This window comes from Pteropus medius, unplaced genomic scaffold, assembly GCF_902729225.1.
Source record: "Pteropus medius unplaced genomic scaffold, Ma_sr-lr_union100, whole genome shotgun sequence".
NCBI classification, from domain to species: Eukaryota; Metazoa; Chordata; class Mammalia; order Chiroptera; family Pteropodidae; genus Pteropus; species Pteropus medius.
Genome location: NW_024347790.1, coordinates 7,020,601 through 7,045,249, shown reverse-complemented (window position 1 = coordinate 7,045,249; position 24,649 = coordinate 7,020,601). Strand labels below are relative to the sequence as shown.

At 36.4% G+C, this 24,649-nt stretch overlaps 1 protein-coding gene across 1 annotated transcript in view; it reads left to right on the top strand.

Moving 5' to 3' along the window:
- The window catches only part of DNAJC1 (DnaJ heat shock protein family (Hsp40) member C1), a 184,823-nt gene that overhangs the window by 154,861 nt on the left and 5,313 nt on the right, over positions 1-24,649 (top strand). Inside the window, 1 exon segment of the mRNA XM_039877551.1 lies at positions 3,856-3,975. Within this exon segment, the coding sequence (XP_039733485.1) occupies positions 3,856-3,975 (120 nt within the window).

Sequence of the window (24,649 nt, the reverse complement as noted above, 5' to 3'; positions counted from 1 at the left end):
TTGGTTGCTGCAGCAGCATTGAATGGCGCTAACCCTCACTCTACATTTCCGAACTTACTGTGTCACAGATAGGTAACAGTTTGCAGCCCGAAGACCACGCTTTATGATCAGTCAATAGACCAGAAGAGACCTCTGTTTGGTCAAGGCAGCTAAGCCATAGCTGAGGAGCCCTCTCTGGACACAGCATGAAACAATGATTGCTGCTGAAGGATCACATCAGAAGACAGTTTGGGATGCGTTACAAGCTTTTCTTCAAATAAGAGTTTCTCTTCCTAAGAGTGAAAAGACATTTGAAGGGATTTATTTTACATTTGTTGGGGTTTTTTTTTCTTTTTATGTACAATTTATCCACATACGTAGTCAAAAGCACTTAGTCGTTCAGTTTTTAAATTGAAAAGGAAAATTGTACAGCTGAAAGCCAAATGCGCACATTCTAAAACACAAAGTCAGTATAGAAGATAGAATTAGAGAGTAGGAGGTTATATTAGGTAGACCATCCACATTATTAGATATTCATATGATATTTTAACTGGGTGATGATGCTATGTGAGGATATTCTTTCCTAGGCAACATTTCTGAGAACTTACGAGTTGAGCTGAATCAATTAAAAACATTGATTCCAAAATTACAACTTTAACTATGTAAATAATGATTATTAATGGGTCATTTCTCTAGAGATGCTGTTCATTAAAGAGTTTCAGTATCTACGTATTAAATAGAAGTGGACGTTTTGTCATTAAAGAAAATATAGTAAATAAGTACATTTAAAATTTTTCTTTTAATTTCACCATAAACCTCCAGTACCAAATACATTGCATGATGTTTTGTAATTATCATTTTATGGTCTAAAGGTGTGAGGAGAAAGTGTCTATAGATTACTTTAAAAATATAATATGCTTTTCACTACAGCCTCCAACTCCATCCCCTCAAAATGGTAAGGATTTTCAAAGGCACCAAAGCTTTGCTGGTTTTCTGACAAAAATCTACCCCAAACTGACATCCTTTGGGAATACAATTTAAATTTTTACATCAGCTCTTAACTTTAGTAGATATACTTTTGGGTCATTACATAAAGATATTGGATAATTTGAAAACTTACTTTTTATGTTTCACTCAGTATGGAGATTTATTCTCAGAGTGGGGCTTTTCTGATGCAAAATTGGAATGCTTGTGTAGTCACAGCAGCTGTCCCCACACCATGTGGTATCTTCCATTACTTTGCTATAGAGATGAATTTTTGGCCCGGTGTCTCAGTAATATTGGACACACATGGTTTTAAGTGGCTAAGCAGTATGCTTATGCATTCATTTGACTTTCACAGCTACAGTTGGCTCCAGATTAAAACGAGGAGAATACATTCACACCATGGCCACCCTCACGGCTCCTGTAGGCGCCGGGTCACAGTAGGTTCTGTTGCTTCTAAAGACACGACTAACTATTGCTGAGGAATCACACATTCACCAAAGTGCCTTACAGCTGGAGGAGAGAGAATAATGAACTACTAAAAGCAGTCAGTCGAAGATTTCAGTTTATGGTCTTAGTTATTATCAATCTAGTTTGTTTAATATTAATAAAAACTATACCATGAAATAACTAGGAAGCTAAAAGGAAAGACTGTCGTGGCAATCCATAATTTTTCAGCATATCAGTCCAAATATTTGATTAAAAATTTTTCCTTCTCAGGAAAAAAAGTGGCACTGTACATTTAGACTCATTAACAAGGAATTAAAATCAGATTGGTTTTCAATGCCCATTGTGCATATATGCAGCATATTAGGAAAGCCAATCTATTAAAAATAGGAAATATTTTAAAGAAACCATTTACTCTGTGAAATAATGGCTTTATATTATTCACATTTTAGACAATTTTGTTTACTCCAAAAATGTGTTATAATTAATGCAGAAATAAGATGATTTGATTTAGTTTGAATGCTGTGTTCTCTGTGCAATGTCAACTTAATACTCTTTTTGGTATGACTTTGTACTGTAAACTTATTTTTAAATTCTTCTTAACTTTTTAGCAATTCTGAAACCAACTGGTATGATTAATTTTCAGCTTTTTAGCAATAAAAATATCCTTTCCTTGAAAACCCAATTATGTCTCTCTGATATCTGGATAATACTTTTTCCACTAAACAAAGTAAAAACAAGAAAAAAGAAAAAACCTTCAGTGTCAATTTTTTAATTACTTGATACGGAGAATTAGATTTCTGATATTCATTAAATATCAAAGAAATTTCAACCGTTCCCAATGTAGCCTCCCTTTTTATAGAAGTGAATTTATGCATGGATCGTTCGGGTTATACTGATGAATATGTTTGAGGCTTTCAGCTTTTAGTGGATACAAAATAGAATGATTGATAAAATCCTCCCTACTATTGGCTATTATTTACTGACTCTTAAGTGGCAGGTTGTATTTATGCCAATTTATCTGCTTCAGGGAACATTCTTGATAGCAGAACAAAGTGAATAAAAGTAGTTTGCTTTGCAAATGAATGCAAATGGGAGCGCCTTGAACAGGGCCGTGCACTTTGATTATGAGTGAAGCTGCCATTTGGACATGGTGAAAAGAGCACGCTTGAACCATTGATTGGGGGAGACAGTAAAAAGTCAGGACGGGCCCCGTTAAGCTTGCAGTGAGGCAGGCGGATGTCAGTGCGGTTAGAGCACAGTGGGAGAATGACAGGGAGGATTAGTGTCAGGGAGCAGCTTTGCTGTAGCTGTGGAGATAGTCCCTGGGGTCACTCACCTCTGACTGTTGTTCTGTGCTGACGGTTCTGTAATGCAAACGGCCTGATGTATGCCCGTTCATTATCGGAAATGGTGATTAGAAAAGGTATTTGTCTCAAAGGTTTCCTTCTTTCTATTTCTCTTTCTCTTTAATTAAAGGAAAATAAGGTGGGCTTCCATCTCTCCGCTGACTTCTAGAGTACTGTTTAATACCAGAGTGGTTACTGCCTCTGGTAGGAAATGTTTAGTGCTAAAATGTAACGTAAAATGATTGTAACTTGGTGGTTTGTTATTTGGTAATAGTTTCTTTTGCTTCGCTCAGCTTTGGGTTTGACCAGGTGGTAGGGGTGAATAAAATACAGAGAATGTGCTTGCTCTTAGAATATTTGCTTTTGCAAAAAAAAAAAAGATTTTCTAATATTTCAGGTATTTCATTATTCAATTTAATAATCTGATCAACTTTTAGAAACTGTTTACCTTCTCAAAATTGAAATACTGCTTTGCATGGATTTTATGGTTTAAGTCTCGGTCACATGAGTTTCTAATTTTCTGTTCCCAAGTTTTATAAAATGCTAAGATTTGATAAATTAAACTTCTTAGAAATACATGACTTTTAGAATTAAGTATCGTTACATAGAATGAACAAAAAATATATATATTTGTCTCATTTCTGATTCTAAATCAGTACATTTACTTGTTCACATTTTCACTTGTGCTTATACTTTAAAGATTGGAAAAAACCTGATAATTTCTCTTAAAACTTCAAGGCCTTTTATAGTGACTGTATATGAGACACTTGTGAGCAGCAGTGACACACGATGCGTTTCATAGGCTTTGAGGGTGGTTTCTCACTTTAATGCAAAATTGACTTCTCTTTTTAATGTCTTCAGACACCTGGCTTCACAATATTTCTGCTTATTTGGTATACGTAGGAAAATGTAAAAGGCTGCTGGAGCTTTGCATTCTAATGTTAAATATGGAACTCAAACCTCTGGCTAAACTATTAGATTCACTGTAATAGTATTGTTTTTGCAGAAAGCATAGTGCCAGTAGTTTGTTTCGCAGGCTTATTAAGTGTATTAGCAAACATTCTCTGAATCATTTTTTTTCTTTAATGTTTTGCAGGCACCTGAGTGGACAGAAGAGGACCTTAGCCAGCTGACAAGAAGTATGGTTAAGTTCCCAGGAGGGACCCCAGGTCGATGGGAAAAGATTGCCCACGAATTGGGTCGATCGGTGACAGATGTGAGTTCACTGAGATTTGCATTGTATGGAGAGTGACAAACCAGAACAAGCCAACTATGTAGAAGGCAGACAGAGATGCCTCCGACATTATCTTTGGAGAAAGGCTACAATCCTTTTAGGACCTGGAAGTGAACCATTAACGAAATAAGCAAGAAGCAGATGTCGGTCAGTCCCCTGGTCCCCAATTAACAGCTGTTTGAGGAATTCTAGTGTTTAGAGACTTAAGCTACTATAACCTAATCAGAGAAAAACGCTAGTTTTTGTGTTGAGAGTGACCCCTTTAGCTGTGGGAAAAAGTAGTTCTCAGACCGATCAGAATTAGAGAAGTTATATCTCAGCTGAATCTTTTTAACATTGAATTACAGAGATTGCTATAGGTATTTAGACAGCTGGCTTGCATTAATTAAATGAGCAATATTCCTAAAATGTTTGTTTTTATTTCAAGGATGATACCTACCATCTATTTTGACAAGTTGTTTAACCCCTCCAAAAAAAATACGTGCACACACACCCAGTACAAGTGGCCATATCTAACACTGAAAAAGTTTACCTGGAAAGTTTTAGATTTAACACTTCGGGTTCTTTTATAAAAGCACCCATCACAACACCTGATATGTACTGAATACTCAGTAAATGTTTACTTGAAATTGAAAGAAATCTTTATTTTTATTAATAGGAAACTTATTTTCATAAATGATGATAAATATTCTATACTAAATAAGTTCTTTACTGAATTTATTTTAAATACTATAGATCTAAAATATTTAAAAGGTTACTGAAAGCAAAGATTCAGATGTTTTCCTCAATTCTGTTAGTATATCTTTAGGTCTTTCTTGATAATGAACAATTTTAAAATCCAGAAAAATTATAAGCACAGCTTTCCCCCTCTCCCCACAAAAAAGCTTGTTGTATAAAATGCAATGTTATTTTTCATAAGTAAACTTCACTTTTTAATTTAGAAACAAACTTACAAAATACGTTATGGTCAATTTTTCTGTTTTTGGATAGGAGCTGCTTTGAGGATTTTAAATTATATATATGAATGTATTTAATACCATATAGATCTTTTTAAATCATACTTAAGAGACTACTATTAGAATTGCAATAAGATATGTTGCATTATTTTGGCTTCAGAGTTAAAGTCTGATCATATAGAAAAATAGCTCTTGTAACTTTTTCTTTTGCTGTGTTTCATGAGATCTTAGGTAATTGGAAAAGAGCCATACAGATATGTTTTAAGTACTGTGGTCCTCTAATTGTACAACTATGTACTGTTAACATAATGACTAACAAAAAACTATTTTTTAGAATGTTATAAAGCAAACACTGGTTTAATAGAGCTTCAAAAATTTTTAATTCATTTGCCTAATTAGGGACTAATTTAGTGTCTCCTGAGAACACTGCCTTTAACTTCTTAAATAATATTTCTATGAGGCTTTATAGTTAATAATGCCAAAGGCAGATAGGAAATTGAATAAAGCAATATTTAAAATGAATTTGTTTTCATTATAATCTGGTGAAATTTTTAATCTGTATTTTTAAGAGGAGATGAAAGTTTAAATGCTAAATGACTAACCAACGGACCTGAGATGGCTAGTGAGCATCACAGACCTAGAAAATCTATACATAATTTGCAAAAAGAGTAGTCTTGGGGCAGTCTCTGTAGGCAGAGACATCTCCAGACTTTTGCAAATTCGTTCCATATGTTTCGATCTTTCTTCTAGAAAACTGTCATAGTTTTCTCTTTGCCAAAACCTAAGGGAGACTGATTCCATGTCTGTAATAGATATTTTTCCTCTTATTATGGAAGTAGCAAACATGACTTTTGACATTTTTTTCCTGCAAGTATTAGTTCTATTTTCATAATACCAACAGTACCTTGGAAATCAGTATAAACTTTTTTGGCAACAAAATGCCATTGTAACTTTTATATCAGTATACCCACACTGTATTTTCATTCTGTGAGCATCATCTCCATAGCTGGCCTATCCATTTCATTTTAGTAACTACACACACACACATACCTCTACCTGTAAATTACTCTCTAAAAAACAGGTATCTGAAGACTCAAATAATTCATTTTAGTGAACACACAGTAAATTACATTGAAGCTGCTGAAATGGGTTCGGCTGATAAAGTTCCTCTACTTAGAATGTTAAGTAAAAGTTAACCACACTTGAGAAAATCACTCATACCTCTTTTTGGCTTATGGTGTTAATTTGATTTGTTCTCATTAAGTATTCGATTATGAAAAAGCGAGCAAGTTCCGTCCGCCGTCACGGGAAGCTCTGCACACTGACCGGCTCACCTGTACCAACGCCCCCCTCTCTGCAACATCTGTTCTTTGACCTGTTTTCCTTGCTAAATTTGTAGCTTCGGGCTCAGTTCTCTCTCAAACAATTGACCTTTTGAGGGGAGGGGTGACAGTGTGGCCTTGGTGAGATCTTTCTATTCTTGATTTAGGTTGACAGATACAGGGAAAAACCCATTTTATTTCTCAATTAAGAAATTTTCAGTGTATTGTCATAATTAACGAGTTAAATTGCTAAATTCTACTCTGGATAAATACAAGCAATGTTATTTAGCTTTGTAAAAACCTAGTGCAAAGTATATTTTAACTCGGAGATACCTAAACTGTATAAAGCCTACTTTATTATAGATTAAATATTTTAAATGTTAATATATGCCTTTCAGCAAATAATTTTGATAAGCACGAAGGACACCCAAACTGTAAAAAACAACAGAGGAAACAAAAACTGTCTGGCATGTAAAACTAACGTTAATGTGGTTATTAACTGCAGGTTTTCTAAATTAAGGTCAAGGAGCCTCAGATTTCTTGCTTGTGAAGTAGTATCATTCTCTAGCCTGAAAGGATGTAAACTGATTCTGCTTCTCTCCGTGGTCACTAATCTCTTATGCTCTGGTTGTGCTAACAGACTGATTGGAAAAGACCCAGATAGGCAGCAAAACAAAAGACAGGTGGTAGATTTAAACAGGCTTTACCTTAGTGCCACAGCGGGAGCTAAGAGGTATGGTTAGGTGAGTGTCCCCACATGAGAGTGGAGAGGAGGAGGGAAAATAAAATTCCCAATTTTATTTTATATAGCTACCAAAAGGAGATCTAGGAGATGCCTACAGGGAAATTTATGTGTTGTTATGGCAGTGATTTCAAAAAATATAGAATTTTCAATAGAAAATAAACTTCATGGTTTATCAGTGAACTAAATATACGGTAATCGTTTTGGCAAATATATAATTGCTTTTACTTTTAGAGTCAAACTAGTCCTACACAATTTATGAAGATGAAGAGGACCGTCCTTTCATCCTCCCTACCCTCTTAACCAGGCTCCCTGCCACAGCAGATCTCCTGATCCCAGCCCGGTCTCCCTCCCTCCTCTATACTCACCTCCTCAACCTCGGGACCTTTAAAGATATTTAATTTTAGGAAGGAATGGGTCCTTTGTTCCGTTCTTCTTGCTAGATGAAACAGCTAATCTCATAACCAGTTTTCAGTTTGATATTAATAAAAAATAATGGTTTAATGTGTTACAAAAACACACACATATTTTAATAGGAGCCTTCAGGTTCCTACCCCAAGTATATGAATTATTGGTGTAAGAATTTCAGGCAACTTGATTACCCGTTTGAAGGAAAAAGAAGGCAGAGCAGTATTTTGAGGTACGAGGACCTTTTGGTGTCAAGAGAAACTACATAAATAATTGCTTAATCTGTCCATTGGTCTGGGTAGAGTTTTGCTATATATGATTTCTGAGCCAGAGGTTTATAGATTTGCATTCCATGTCACCATTTCTGTCTCAGCACTGAGCAAAATTACACATTGGACAGGATTAAAAACAATATATTCACTACATGAGAATAACGTTGCAAAAGTCAGTTAAGAGATCAAACCAACATTTTTATGTTTAACTGCTCTAAGTGATAATATTATTTCATCATTCATTTTCAAAGCATTTTACATTTTTCAAAACTTGAAATATACATTCTTTTACTTGATCTTCACAACAGCATTGTGAGGTAGATTAGGCAATCATTATTTATTCTCATTTCACGGTTAACTGCTGTTAAGATATTTGTTCAAGGTGACAACTATTAGTGGAATGGGACAATACCAGATATGTTGATTCCTCTGATATGTTCTCATTACTTTTCTATGCTGTTTTATTGCTGTGTGTATGAAAAACATTTTGAATGTGTCTAGAGACTTATCATTAGAATTGTTTCAATAAAACTATGTTCATAGCAAAAAAGAAACTTTAGAAAAAAAATTTTATTTGAGTGTTATTTTTTTAATCAGCCACAAGAAAAAATGACTTCTATAAACATTTTGTTGTATATCATTCTAGAATTCAGCCTTCCTATGTAGGCATATGACTATACATAATTTTAAGTATTAGTCTGTATCCTGCCCTTTTCACTTTTCTAAGAAACATGACTAAGACCCACATCATTTTTTCAAACACGTAATACTCCATGTTGTCTTGATATAATTAAGGAGTATCCTACTGACTGTCATTTAAATTACTTCCTTTTTTTCCTGTTTTACTGGGATGTCTAGGTTTTTTTGGTAGAGGGTATTCATTTTTCCACTTATATCTATTTTCTTACCTTGTATTCCTAGAAGTAAAGCTGCGCAATTCAAGAATGTAGATGTCTTTAGAACCTTTGATGTCTCTAAAACTGGCCCCCAGAGAGGTTATAACAATATACTATAATGTCACTGGTAGTATGAGAGAGGCCGCTTTCTCATAGTCTCATAAACACTCTCATTGCCTCAACTAAGTGAAAAGTACTGTACCACTGATTTTTGTAACTTGTCTTCTTATTGGTCTTATTTCAAATAGAATTTGTGTTAATTCGTTAAAAATTTAGGATAGACAATCCTATCTTCTGCAAATACTTTGCCATTTTCTTTATATCTTATTTTGTTATCGTATTTGATTGCATTAGCTAGCAATTCCAGAGAAATGTTATATTACAGTAATAGTAATGAGTGTAGACTTTTTTGTTCAACATCTCAATGAGAAAACCTAGTGTTTGGCCATTATTTTTAATATTAGTCATTGTTAAAAGAGATATTATGCCAGGGATTTTTATTCAGTGTTTTAATTCTCATTTATTACACATGTGTTCAGGAATAGGTGTGAAATATTAACAAAGGTTTTTATTAACATTTCCTGACATAGTCATATAATTTTTCTCATATGACCTAGTGAGAAAGAATACATTGTCAAGGCCTTTTCTTTGTATTTCCAAGATAAACTTCACTTGGTCATATATCATAATAAAAAGCTGGGCTTGATTTATTAATAATTTAGGATTTTTGCATGTATATATGCAAGAATATAATAGGATTTTTGGTGTTTTAGTAATTGGATGCCTTTATCCTCCTACGTCTGATTTTGCTCAATGCTGAGATAGAAGTGGTGACATGGAATGCAAATCTACACACGTCTGGCCAAGAAATCATGTGCTATATAGCAGAACTCTACCCAGGCCAATGGACAGATTAAGCAGTTATGTAGTTTCCCCCGATGGACACCAAAAGGTCCTACTGGAATGAAGTAGAATGATGGAAAGTTAAAAATCAGGAAAATCTAGAGAGCAAAATAAAGAGATAAGTAATTTTAAAATGTTATAGAAAAGATAAATACAGGGAATCAGCCCAAGAGGTCCAAATTGGATATAAAAGAGTTCCAGTGAAAGAGAAAATAGATGCAAGAACATTATTCAATAAATAATAAAGTTTTCCAGGTAGAAACCCCTAATACTAATTTATAAAAGCCTTCCAAAGTCAAGTAGGATACATGGAAAAGATCCTGGGAAAGTGTATGAACAGTGAGACCACATAGATCTTAAAAGGTTCTAGGGAGAAGAAACCTCTAAAGTTAGGCAAATCAGGTTGCTTAGCAACACTAGATTCTGAGAGACAAGGCAACAACACCTTCACAGTTCTGAGGGGAAGTGGTTCTGCATCAAGGACAAGCCAGGCGTCATGGTAAATACCCGGGGCAAGGAGTCAGGTCTTTCTTGGAAAGTTTCCTGAGATTGTATCCCAGGAAAAAAAAAAAAGAAAGAAAGAAAGAAAAGAAAAGAAAGAAGTCAAAAAAGAGGAAAAGCTGGAATCCAGGGACTAGTTAATCCAGGCCAGTGAACAGCAATCCTGAGGCCCCCAGTGGTAGCAGGCCATGAGCTCAGTAGGTCCACACTGGAAAAGGAGAGCGAAGGCCCGTGTGAGAGCCGCCCTGGGAGAAAGGGACATTGGAGAGCAAGGCCAAGAACTTGGAAACATTTCTATACGTGAAAAAAAAGTCAACTAGAAACTCCACAAACAACAGAAAACCATGCAAAGAAAGGCATAGTCCAAATTTAAGTATAGTAAAAAACGAAGTGACAGAGCGAAAGAATTTGATTACGAGAGCATTCTCCTTTGAGTGGCGCGAGAAGTGTGATCACAGCACAGGGGTTGTCTCTACAGTGAGTAATAGTCATCAGATCATAATTACGTAAGATCTTAAAAGATGGCTTTTCATATTTTAAACATTTCATATATTTTACGGAAGGTTTTTCACATTTTTCAAGTCAAACTGTGGAAGACTGGCAAGTTGTCCACCAAAATATGTTCTTCCCTTATCTAGTAATAGAGTTGTAGTCAAGCATATATTTGCCCAGTAACACTGCACTTCCAAGGCCCCCAAGCTCTGCTATGGCTAGGTTACTAATTTCTTTTCAGAGGAACATAATAGAAGTAATGTGTGTTCGTAGAAGCTCTTATTTACTTTTCCCTTCCACTGAGCTGGAATGTCAGTTTGGCTGCAGCTAAGCCGCAACCATGCGGGTAGACAGTTGCCCTAAGGGATGGTGGAGAAGCATGATGGCGGAAACCTGAGTGCATGGAGTGAAAGAAAACTAGATAGTGACGAGTGCCATGGAGAAAAACAAAGCAGAGTAAGAGGTTAGAAACTGAAGAGAGTTGCAGTTCAGAGCAGGGTTCTGAGAAGGGGCCTTTCTCAGAGGTAATATTTGTTCAGGGACACAAAGCAAGTGAGGGAGCGAGGTTGTTGAGAAGGAGCGTTCTAGGTAGAGGAAACAGCATTTACTAAGGCTTTGAGGTAAGAACATGATTTAGATGTGCAGAGTCCAGCAAAGAGGTCAATATGACTGACAGGGAGTGAGGAAGAGGGGTTATAGGTGAGACCAAAGGTAATGTCAGACCAGACCAGATAGAACCTCGTTGGCCAAGGTTAAAATTTTAGATTTTATTCTGAGTGACATGGGGAAGCATCGGAAGATTTTGAGCCAAGGAATGCAAGATCTAAGAGTCATCCTGACTGCTTTATGGAGAAGGCGCTGTGGCAGGCAAAGTGTGGAAGCAGGAAGACAGGCCAAGAAAGTCGATTTCAGTCGTCTGTGTAAAAGACAAAAGTAATTTGGACCAGGAGTTGTTTGTAGAAGTGGGAAAAAGAGGTCGGATTCAAGATATAACATACCAAAAGCATACCATTTTGTGTCATACTTGTAACCATCAGAAGAACTATAAACAGAAATGAGTGCCTCTGAGTATAGGGCACATTGCTTTTCATCATAAGCCCTTGTTGTATATTGCCTTTTTTTTTTTAAGTTGTGTACCTGTATTATTTTGATTTTAAAAACTTTTAAATTTTTTTACAAAACAAAACATTTTACTTTCAATATCCTTCCATATCGGTATATATAGGCCTACCTGATTCTTTTAAAATTTATTATAAAAGCTTCATTGATTTAGAGAACTAGATAAAAAAAAATTGTAAAATTTGTATGAAACCGTAAAAGACCCCAAATAGCCAAAATAATGTTGAGAAAGAAAAGGCTGGAGACATCACATTTCCTGATTTCAAGATCTATTACAAAGCTACAGTAACCAAAACAGCATGGTACTGGCATAAAGAAGGCAATGGACAGCAGAACAGAATGGAGAGCCCAGAAGTAAATCCACACATGTGCAGTCAAATGGTCCTCAACAAGGATGCCAAACACACACTGGGGAAAGGATAGTCCCTTCAACAAACGGTGCTGGGAAAACTGCATATCCACATGCAAAAGAATGAAATTGGACCCTTATCTTACACCACAAAAAGTCAACTCAGAATTTCATAACAAACTGTAAAACTCTTAGAAGGAAATAAGAGAAAAACTTCATGACATTGATCGTGACAATGATTTCATTGATATGACACCAAAAGCACAAGCAACAAAAACAAAACTAAACAAGCAGGAATATATCAAGATAAAAAGCTTCTGCACAGCAAGGGAAACAGTCGACAGAATGAAAGGGTAACCCGCAGAGTGGGAGGAAATATTTGCAAATCACATATCCAACAAAGAATTAATCTCCAAAATATATAAGGAACTCCTACAACTCGCCCCCCCCAAAAAAAAAAAGATTTTAAAATGGCCAACGGGTATATAAGATGCTCCACATCACTAATCATCAGGGAAATGCAAATCAAAACCACAATAAGATATCATCTCACACCTGTCAGGATGGCCATCATCGGAAAAACAAAAGATGATGTATTGGCAAGGATATGGAGAAATTGGAATTTTTGCACACTTTTGGCGAGAATGTAAAATGATTCAGTCATTATAGAAAACAGTATGAAGATTCCTCAAGAAATTAAAAGTGGGATTACTTTATGACCCAACAATTCCACTTCTGGTATGTAGCCAAAAGAAGTGAAATCAGGATCTCTAAGCAACATCTGCCCTCCCTTGTTCATTGCAGCAGTATTCACAACAGTCAAGATGTGGCCGCATCTGACAGATGAATGGATAAAGGAAATATGGTGTGTGTGTATATGTATAATCGAATATCATTCAGCCATAAAAAGGAAAGAAATTCTGCAATATGTGACAACATGAATGAACCTTGAAAACATAAGTGAAATAAGCCAGTTACAGAAGGACAGATACTGCATGATTGTACTTTTGAGGTGTCTGAAATTGTCAAACTCATAGAAGCAAAAAGTAGAATGGTGGTTGCCAGGGGCTGAGGGATGGGGAAGATGGAGAACTACTGTTCAAAGGGTACAAAAATCTCGGTTATGCAAGATGAGTAAGTTCTAGAGATCTGTTGTACACCCCTTTGCTTATAGTTAATGACACTATTGAGAATGAATCTCATGTTGTGTTTTTACCAAAAAAAAAAATTTAGGATATAATTTACATAACATAAAATTTATCCATTGTGTATAATTCAATGATTTTTAGTAAATTTGTAGAGTTTGCAATGACCACAATCTAGTTTTAGACATTTTTTATCACCCAAAAAGTTTCTTCAACCCAGTTTGCAGTCATTCCTCACTCCAACTCAGGCAACTACTGATCTGTTTTGAATATGTATAAATTTGGCTTTTCTGGAATTACATATAAATGCGATTGTATAGTATTTATTATTTTGCATCTGGCTTCTTTCACTCAGCAAAAGTTAGTTGAAGTTCATCCACGTCGTAGCATGTATCATAGTCCATTCCTATTTATTCACTTGTATGGATTAATACTAAGTTTTGTTCATTCATTTTTTAGTATTTGGTCATTGGGATTATTTCCACCTTTTGGCTATTATTAGTAATGCTGCTATGAATATTAACCTACAGGTCTTTATATGGGTATATGTTTTTATTTCTCTTGGTTAGATTTCTAGACGTGGGACCGCTAAGTTATATATTTTATGTTCAACTTCTTAAGAAAGCCCCAAATTGTTTTTCAAAGTGGCTGTACCGTTTTACATCCTTACTATTAATACATGAGAGTTCCAGTTTCTCCATATCCTCACCAATACTTGTTTTTTTCTCAAGGTCCAGTTCGTTTTTTTCACATATTGATATCCAGTTGTCTTAAAACCATTTGTTATTAGGCTGTCATTTCTACCATTGTTACTTTTGTGAAAAATCAGTTGGCCATAATATAAGGGTATATTTATGTACTTTCAATTCGATTCTATTGATGTGTATGCCTATCCAGATGACATCACCCTGTTCAGCTATATGGTAAAATTTTGAAATTCAAGAGTACAAATCCCTCCGATTTTGATCTTTCATAAAATGATTTTGACATCTACGTCCTTTGTGTTCCATATAAATTTTAGGATAAGAACCAATTTCTACAAAGGACCTTTTCCGTGGAGATGGCACTGAATACATAAATCAGTTTTGGAGGGATTGCCGTCTTAACAATTTTGAGTGTCCAAATCCATGATCACGGAATGCCTCTCCACTTATTTACAGCATTTTAATTCCTATCTGTAATATTTGTCATTTTCAGTAAGTCCGGAACTCCTTTTGTTAAGTTATTCTGAGTATCTTAATCTTTTTGAGGCTATTGTGAAGGTAAGATATCTTCTCACACCTGTTTTCTTAATTACACTTTCAGATTGTCCATTGCTAATATGTAGAAATATAGTAAATTTTTATATGTTAGTCTTGTATCCTATGACTTTGCTAATTTTTAATAGTTCAGTGGCTCTCTGAGTACAGAATTCATCATTAGCTCTGGAATGAATTTTCAGGAGGCTCATAGTGGGAAACCTGGAGGCACACAAATGTTAGATGATGTGCCTGAAATTGCGGAGTAAAGAACTTACATTACTTTCTAGAATACTGTTTCCCCTTATCCTTGTCATTCTGTTGTAACCCAGATGTCGGACGGACACTCCTTGCCTCTCAGAGGTTTAGAACCAATTATCTAAGACACCAATGATTCCACTTCCTGTCAAAGTCTGAACATCTTCCCAAGATCTGTGTTAATTTGCGGGGCTGATACTTTTCTTCCCTCAAATACCTGCATCCTAGGGTGCCCCCTTCGTGCTTTACGACGTTGAGTTTCTCAGAAAGACTCCACTCAAAAAAGAGGTGGATCTAGATTAAATGGAGCTTGAGGCTTACGCTATGATCAACATTCTTAGTGATTTTATAGGGGAGCTGGAGGAACACCCTGTAACAAGCAACTTAAAAATCCATACCAGCCATTACTGTTCCCAGCCAGTGCCCGCCTTGGTCACGCCCTCTCCAGTTTCTTTTCTCCTCTGACCTTATTCCCTTTCTGGCCTTGTCTCTCCTCCTGTCTTCTGTTTTCCCTCACTTTCTCTCTTCCAGATGAACCCTCCACCTGTGCTACAGATTCTTTCATCTGTGCTACAGAGGACTTTGCTTCTTCCTCTGAAGTCTAGGTGGCAGCTGACACCTAAGCCCAGTGGGTAGTGGGATCCCTTAATCTCCATCTGAAACACTTGCCAGACTGTCCCTTCAACAAAGACAGCTCTATTTCTCAGCTCTATTTCTCAGCCATCGATGAATATTTTTGCCTGGCTGTATTCCCCTGTCAAAGGCCCTTGTCCTCTTTTTTGTCTGGTTCACTTGTCTTATTCCTCAGAGCACACAGCTTAAGAAGGAGCAAACAGAGTAGTGGAGAAGGACGCGATATCCACCTAGTCTGCTAGATTTTTTGAACCCTTGCAAGTTAACAAGGGGACAGACTTTGCTGAGAGGTTTATTTGACACACATTGAGAAAACTGAAGTACAAAGGGCTTGTATCTTTACTAAATTCTTCCAGTAAGTGATTGGCAGTAACTCAGGTAAAACAGCACAGAATTATCCTCCTTCAGAGGTGAGGCCAAACTCCCAAGCTGTCACTACTACAGGCCTGTCTTGGATTGTTCTTTCATCGCTTTAGCCAACATTAATTTAGAAATAAAAGGCTTTTTGCTTTAAACAATAATTTTCTTCCATATAAACACAGTCCTCATTAATTGTAAATCTCTTGAACGAGTATGCAAAGAAATAACCAGACTGGAAGCTCCCCGAGGTGGACAGCACGAGGTCTGTATACACCACTGTTCTCAGTACGGTGATACACTAAGTCGGTACTTAATAAGTCTTTGGTAATGAATACAAAATGAAAGCTATTTCATTAATAATGTCACATCCAGTGAAGCACAGAATAATGCTTTTTTGTTTGTTTGTTTGTTTTGACAAAAAGCAGAAAGAGAACAGAATTTAAAAGGGAGCCTGGTTTTGGTGCCCTAACTCCACCATTTATGGGCTATATTACTTTCATGTCATCAAATCACTCTGAGCAACAGTTTCTTCATCTGTGATATGAATTTCCCAGGATAGTCGGGGGATGAAATGTGATAACAATACACAAATATTTTGTTAATATGAATTGTTACACAGTTGTAAACCACTGTAATAATCACTTATTGCAGATATGAGTTCTAGAAAGAGATAAAGGATTTGTTCAAGGCTGCAAAGCTAGTTAATCACAGGCCAGGACCAGAACCAAGATCCTCTGACTCTTAGTAAAGCCACATTGCCCTCTTGGTTTAGCAAGAATTTGATTTTGAACCCTGCACATAGGGCAGCACTATTGTTTGCATACCTTGATCAAATAATACCTTCCAAGTGAAATACCTTGGTTTTCTGAGGTGCTGGCCAAAGAGGGATAAATTGGAGAGCAAGGTATTGACTGTCCCAAGATACTGGCCAGTTAATGTGGCTTTACTTCTGAGTAGCTGCATAAACCGTTGCTTTCCCATATGCCCCTTGAATAGTTGAACCGCAGAAATATTCAAGGTCTGATTAAACTCTGCTAAACACTGCTCATCTTTATTGACTCATTCAAGCAAAGCATACTTGCATGATTACTTGAAAGCTTTTCTGTATTATATATCTCCTATTTAACGTCCTCATATTTTTTTCTGGACCTTAGTGTCATGTATTACTAATATACTGAGTTTGTAATTTGTTCTCATTTATCAGAACCCTGTATCTTACCTCAAGAAGATAGTATTTACTTTGAAAGCCAGATCTAATTTACTAGTTACAATCACATGCACTTTGAATACTAGGGATGATTTTATTCATGAAGGAACTGGTTTAACTCACATTATAATCTATGGTCTGGTAATAGCATCATACTTTAAGTAGAGATTTATTTTATTACTCTGATTTGTTTAACTCCTTTTTACTAATGCAGCGCTTACAGATGCAGCCAGTCAACAAACGGGTGACCCTTGAGCAGCTGCTAATAATTGTTAATGTAATTTAAAATTGCTCCCTTGTGCTAAAAATTTGGGGAAACCATTTTAAAAAGAGGTAGATGGACGAATATATGTTGTGTTGTTACAGTATCTCATTGATGGACTAACAATATCTGCAGAGCTACACTATTATCTGCTAGCAGAAGTATTTTCTCCCAGTAAATGGCCATCTAAATTACTGATAGCGATAATCAGGAAGTTAATGGAAAGCCTTTTTTAAATGGTTAAGAGGAACATTATTATTACTTGTATTTTTCTGTCCAGACAGAGAACATTTTAAAAGATATTGGAGAAATAATAAGAATGAACAGCACTGCCTTCTACCAGCTGGAAACATTTTTCAGGTGGTTTATTTAATGTTCAGGTAACAGAGTGCCCTTTGTAAGTTATTGTGGTTCTCGGTTATGTGGGTGCTAAATTCAAACAGAAAGTTGGCCAAAATTAAATATAAATGAAATATAAATATATATGAAAATAATTAACTTCAGTTACATGATTTTATTATGAGTAACACTTATGACATCATCAGGTCAGGCAGAATTTGAAACATATGACTTGAAGTCATCTCTAGTAAATATTTATTTTCTGAGTTATCTGAGGATGCCAGGAATATGAGAATACACTTTCTGTAGCTCACAAAATTGGAAATCTCTTCTGTATATTGACTAGAAATGTGCCACCATATGACTATCCACTGGTCCTATCAATACCATACAGAATATAATTTTCATTTTTCTTATTTAATTTTCTGTCACATTCATCAGTATTTTCACTAGAAGAAATAAAACCTATTTTAAATTTCTTTCATTCACTCAGCCCTAACCAGATGTCCCAGATTAAGTCATAGGGTCCCAATTTTGTGAGTTTTAAAGATAAAGTTAGGTATAACTGTATTAAGAAGGATTATAAAGTGTCTTCTGCTTTGAATCAGAACGTAATGAAACAAATTTCCCCACAGTCCTATAATCCATGTGAGTTTTAATACACATGTGGATCTAGTGTTATCCAAAAGCCTACCCAAGCTGATAACCCATAATAATATTTGTTCAGATGCTGAAGAAGAAAAGCCTTAAGTATGTGAGACCTGTGTAGAAATACATCTATTCACCCAAGAAGAATCTAAGAAAAAAAATCCTAAAGGTAGCTTGTCACCAAGTTACATTGTCTTAATGTAACTTCTGCAATTGCACATGATGTAAAAACAGAATGAATAGCTGAAAAATTCATTGTGCAACATGCGAGAAAATATAACACTAAACATTTCAAGAATAAATTGGCACTCGCGCTCTTGAAGTCATTAGGCTCTCTAGGAGAGAAATAGGTTTGGTGATGACCATGTCATCTCTGTTCTGCAGATAACATATTATACATAGAAAACTCTAAAGACTCCACACAAAAAAACTTAGAACTTATAAACTATTTCAGTAAAGTTGCAGGATCAAAAAACCCAATGCACAAAAATCAGTTGTGCTTCTATAAAACAACAAAGAGCTATTGGAAAGAGAAATTAAGAAAATAATCCCACTTACAAGAGCTTCGAAAAGAATAAAATACTTAGGAATAAATTTAACCAAAAAAGTGAAGGATCTATTCACTGAAAACTATAAGACATGATGAAAGAAAGCGAAGAGAACACTTAATAAATAGAAGCATAATCCATGTTTATGGATTGGAAGAGTTAATATTGTTAAAATGTCCATACTTACCTATCCAAAATGATCTACAGATTCAATGAAATCCCTATCAAAATTCCAATGACATTTTTCACAGAAATAGAGCAAACAATCCTAAATTTAGTGTGGAACCACAAAAGACCCTAAATAGCCAAAGCAATCTTGAGAAGAACAAAGCTGGAGGCATCATATGCTCTGATTTCAAACTATATTACAAAGCTATAGTAATTGAAACAGTATGGTATTTGGCATACAAACAGACGCATAGATCAATGGAACAGAATAGAGAGCCCCAAAATTAATATATATATAGTCGACTAATTTATGACAGAAGAGGCAAGAATATACTATTGGGTAAGAACCGTCTCCTCAATAAATAGTGGTGGGATATTTTGGACAGCTACATGCAAAAGAATGAAACTGAACCACCATCTTATACCATACATAAAAATTAACTCAAAATGGATTAAAGACTTGAACACAGACCTGAAATCATAAAACTCCTAGAAGAAAACATAAGTGGTAAAGCTCCTTGACATCAGTCTTGGCAACAATTTTTTTATTTTTTATTTGACACTGAAAGCAAAGGCAACAAAAAACAAAAACAAGTAGGACTACATCACTTTAAAAAGCTTTTGCACAGCAGAAGAATCTCAACAAAATGATAAAACAACCTATGAAGTAGGGGATAAAATTGCAACCCATATATGCAGTAAGGGGTTAATATTCAAAATATACAAGGAACTCCTGCAACTCAATAGCCAAAAAAAAATTTAAGAGCAAAAGACCTCAATAGACATATTTCTAAAGAAGAAATGCAAATGACCGACAGGTATATGACAAGGTGTCAATATCACTAATCATCAGAGAAAGGCAAATCAAAACCACAGTGAGTTATTTTTATCAAAAATACAAAAGATAACACACTGGCAAGGATGTGGAGAAATGAGAACCATTGTGCAATGTTGATGGGAATGTAAATTGGTATAGCCGCTATGCAAAACACTATGGAGGTTTCTCAAAATTAAAAATAGAGCTACCATGTGATCCAGCAATTCCACTTCTGGGTATATATTCAAAGGAAGCAAAATCTCAGATATCTATACTTTTGTAAAAAGAAAGAAAGAAAGAAATTATAATTTTATAAAATTATATTTTATTTATACTATATAACTATATAGTTATGCTATATAGTATAGTTATATAGTATTTTAACACTATTCATACTATATAAACTATTCATTTTGTAAACAATAGCACATCAGCTAGCGTTTTTCACAGTAGCCAAGGTATGGAAACTAAGTGTCTGTCAGTAGATGAGTGGACAAAGAAAATGAGGTATGTATATATAATACTGTTCAGCTCCCAAAAAGTCAAGCTCATAGAAACTGATTGTAGAAAAGTTGTTGCCTGGATCTGGGGGAATAGACCAAATTGAGAGAGGTTGGTCAAAGGTTATGAGCAAGGTCTGAGGATCTAATGTATAACATGGCAACTGTAGGTGTTAACACTATTGTATAATTGAAATTATACAATTATACAATATATGTATACATTGTGAAAAGATTCGCCCCAGTCAAGTTAATTAACACATCCATTACCTTTTTTTTTTTTTTTTTTTTTTTAAGAGAACTTATGTGTGGTAATGGATGTGTTAATTAACTTGACTGGGGGGAATCTTTTCACAATGTATATACATATATTAAATCACATTTTACACTTTAAATTTTTTACAATTTTACTTGTCAAGTATACCTTTTCAAAAAAGTAAATTGGCACTCATGTAATTGAAGTCATCTAAATCTATGGGAGAGAAATAGATTTGCTGATGACCATGCTCACTGGAAGATGACTTTACTGAAGTGGCACGCTATTGTACTCAGCAACACCCTGGCCAGTGAGCTTTATATTAGGCCATGTACATTTAAAAGGCTAGAAATAGTGCAAAGTATATTCTCTGATTCCAATAGAACAAAATTAGAAATCAGTAGCCAGAATGAAATTGGGAAAAATCAACAAATATGTGGAAATTACTCCCAAATAACCAATGAGTCAAAGAAGAAATCACAGGGAATCAAAATTCTTAAAGATGAATGAAAATGAAGACATAAAACTTAGGCAGTGAAGCTAAGAGAAATTTATAGCTATAAATTTCTTTATTAAGAAGAAAGGCAGGCATTTCGGTCAAGATGGGAGAGTAGGTAAATGCTATGGCTCTCCTCCCACTACCACATCATCATTTCAGCTTAGCTACAGAAGTAAACTACTTCAGTGAGAATCACTGAAGTCTCACTAAACAGAAGTCCTGTAACTAAGGACATACAGAAAAAGCCACCTCGAGACTGGTAGAAGGGGCGGAGATGCAGAACAGGCTGGTCCCACACCTATGTGTGGCAGTTAAAAATCGAGAGGGATGTCCCAGCTGCAGCAATCTCCCCCGAGGAGCAAGGGGTCCCAGCTCCACACCAAGCTCCCCATCCCAGAGTTCTAGTGCCAGGAAGAGAAGTCCCCACAAATTCCGGCTGTGTGGGGATTGTTGCTGAGATAGAGGGCTGCTAGAGTCACAGGCATTCCTCTTAAAGGACCCACACACATCCTTACTTGTTGACAGACTCACTCGCTCTGAGCTCCAGCGCTGGAACAGCAGCTTGGAAGGTGCCAAGGACATACGGGGAAGAACTGAATTGTCTGGCTTCAGGGCAAGGGGTGAAGGGGCAGCTTTATCCAGACAGAAGTGCTGACAAAAGCCATTGTTCCTTTATTGGGCCCTCCTCCCGCCCAGCCTGCACACGCAGGTAGGAGCCATATGAGTCTCCATCAACCTGGCTAACAGGTTGGTGATTCAGCCCACCCAAGCCACTTCCAGTGGCTTTTCTGTACAAATGGCCTATCTTGGCTCATGCTGTGAACTTTCCTAAAATCTCTCAAACGTTCGCAAACCCCAGACAAGCATCATCTGGCCTTGACATGACCCATAACTCTTGCTAAGCAGCTCTAAGCCTGGTACTAGTGACAGCCGCTCTTGGTTCACAGCTCCATCTCTCCCAGACACCCCCAAGCCCGGCACAAGTACCAACCATCTGCAGATTACTTTGTATCTCATATCAAGTGGCCTCAGGCAGGACACAGGCAGCGGCTAACCTTGGCCTGCACCAGAGCCCCTCCCAAGGGGCCTAGAACCAATACACTCAGTGGCCATCTTCAGACCACACCAGAGCACTACTCAGCCACCTCCACAAACGACACCAGATACCACTTCAAAACCCACTAGGCTGGCTAGAATCAAAAAGTTGAGTGATAATAAGTGTTAGCAAAAGTCTAGAGAAATCAGAAGCCTCATACTCTGCTCCTGTGAATGTAAAGTGCTGCAGCCATCTTGGAAAACTGTATGGCGGTTCCACAAAAATTTAAACATAGAGTTACCATATAACTTAACAATTTTATTCCCAGATATATACCCAACATAAATGAAAACATATGCCCATGCAAATGTTTATAGCACTGTTAATTATAATAGCCAAAGATGGAGATAACACAAAATGTTATCTACTGATGGATAAACAAAATGTGGTAATCCATACATTGGAATATTATTCAACAGTAAAAAAGAAGTGCTGATGTGCACTTTTTTCATTCATTCATTCATTCAATCCAACTTGAATGAAGCTGGAAAAGAAGCCAACCACAAAAATCCACATGATTCCATTCATATGAAAGCCCAGAACATGGGATTCTATAGAGACAGGCAAATTAGTTGTGGAGGTGAGGAGTGAGGTGGGGAAGATGGGGGGTGGTAGCTGAAGCATGCAGTGTTTCTTTTGAAGTGATGAAAATGTTCTAAAATTGGCTATGGTGATGGTTACACATATTTGAATATATTAATAACCATTGACTTGTACACTTTAATTCACCTAGTAAAGTGTACATTCAATGGTTATTAATAATATTAACCATTGGTATGGTATGGTATGTGAATTACATCTCAAGCTGTTAATGAAATGAGGGAAATCTGTGTAGTACTCTAATCTCTAAAATATTTTGTTTTTTAAAAAAGAAGATGCAGGGGGAAAAGAATTGTTCCATATCCTGTATGTGGTGTTGGTTACGTGCATCTATAATTTTGTTAAAATTCATAGAACTGTAAGGAGAAAATTTTATTATATGATAATATAAAATAAAATCTTTAAAAATGTAGCAGAAATTGAGGAGAGAGGGATTAACTGTCACCAGAGTTAGTAGTCCTGTGGTGAACATCAGGGATGCCTTCAAGGACAGGAAGCCACATTCGAGAGTATTTGGAAGGATGGTTTGGCTCAGATATTTAAAGAGAGGTTTGCTGAAGAAAGGAAGATCATTTCAGACAATGTCGACAATGGCCTAAAGTACAGGATAGGGAATCTATGACTGGACGGGGAGCATTAATTGTTTAGGACCTGCTGAAAGGAAGCATACGTACAGGAAAGGCTCTTCAGGTTATGAATTTCCTTGATGTCAGGTTCAGAATTGAACGCTTTATGATATAGTCAGTGATGACCCATCAAAGGTTTTTGATCAGAACTCTGCCTTAGGCATACTATTCTACAAGAACTATAAATAAGTTGGGGACCAGTTAGAAGGCAGATATAGTAGTTCAGTCAAGTGAGCATGAAGGACTGATGTGGGCGTTGGATTTCTAAAAGAGAAGGGAACAGATAGGACTCATATTGTGAAGAACATAGTAGCTGGGTGGGGAGGGAGAGAAAAGTTCAAAAATTGACTCAGGTTTGGAGCCTAAGTGACTGGGGTAACAGTACTGTTAAGGAAGGAAAGAAAAGCGGAGAAGTTGACGAGTTTAGTCTGGGATTTGTTTAGTTTGTGGAGCTAGGAGACCTCTATATAAGATTAGTGGCAGTTAGAAGCCATGTAGTATAGCGGAAAGAGCACTTGGCCTATTTCTTCATTTATGAAATAAGAGATTTGGATTTAAAAGGTAGAATTTATGTGATTCAGAGCAAAGGTTTTGGAGACCCACTTGCCTGGGTTCAGTTACTAGCCTGTTATTCTTTCTGGGCCTCAGATTCTGTAAAATGGGGATAATCATTATATACCTACCTAATATGGCTTCTGTGAGGAATATGCACACACATGCACACCTTATTTAGAACAATGCCTGGTACACAGTAAGCTTATTGTTCTATAGGTGGAGTCCTTTCAGCTCCCATGATCCATTGTGTTAGATGGTCAATTCCTGTCAGCCTGGCATTCCAAGGTAGAGGTCAGGATCAGAGATGCACGTTAATCCTTTTTTCCCTAAGGTATTATTGAACAGGTGGCACGAGATACCAAAGGAGAAAACGGAAAGAACGTATGATCGGCAAGGACGGAAGGTTGAGGAACATTGGGGAGCAAGAGGCAGGAGCACGTAGGAGGGGCCAGTGAAGAATCATTCAGAGAAAGAGGGGACACCAGGAGACACTGTCATGAAAGCCAAGCGGAAGAGAAACGGCTCAAAGGAAGATCGTGTTTAGAGACCACTTAAGCTAAGTTCGAAGGTTTATGGGACATATCTGATGGACAGGGAGACGTTCAAGATGAAAGCAAAGAAGATTGATTGCTGGAGGGTTCAGGAGGAAAGATGATTCCTTTCTTTGAACTGAGATAACCCAAGGGACAGCTACGTGATGATATGGTCACATTTTGAGTTGGGCGGTTGGACGTCAGGGACGTGCATGCTGGACAACTTCAGTTTTCCTTCCACGAAATAGGAAGCAAGGTCATCGGGGGATAGAGGATGGTAGGGAATAAAATTGAAGCATGTTTCTAAGCAGCTTTAAATATTTCCTCTAACTCTGCCCTTTGTGTGAATAGAAAATAAATGATCCATGTCAATTAGAATAGGTAATGTTTACTGAGCCTTTAATATCT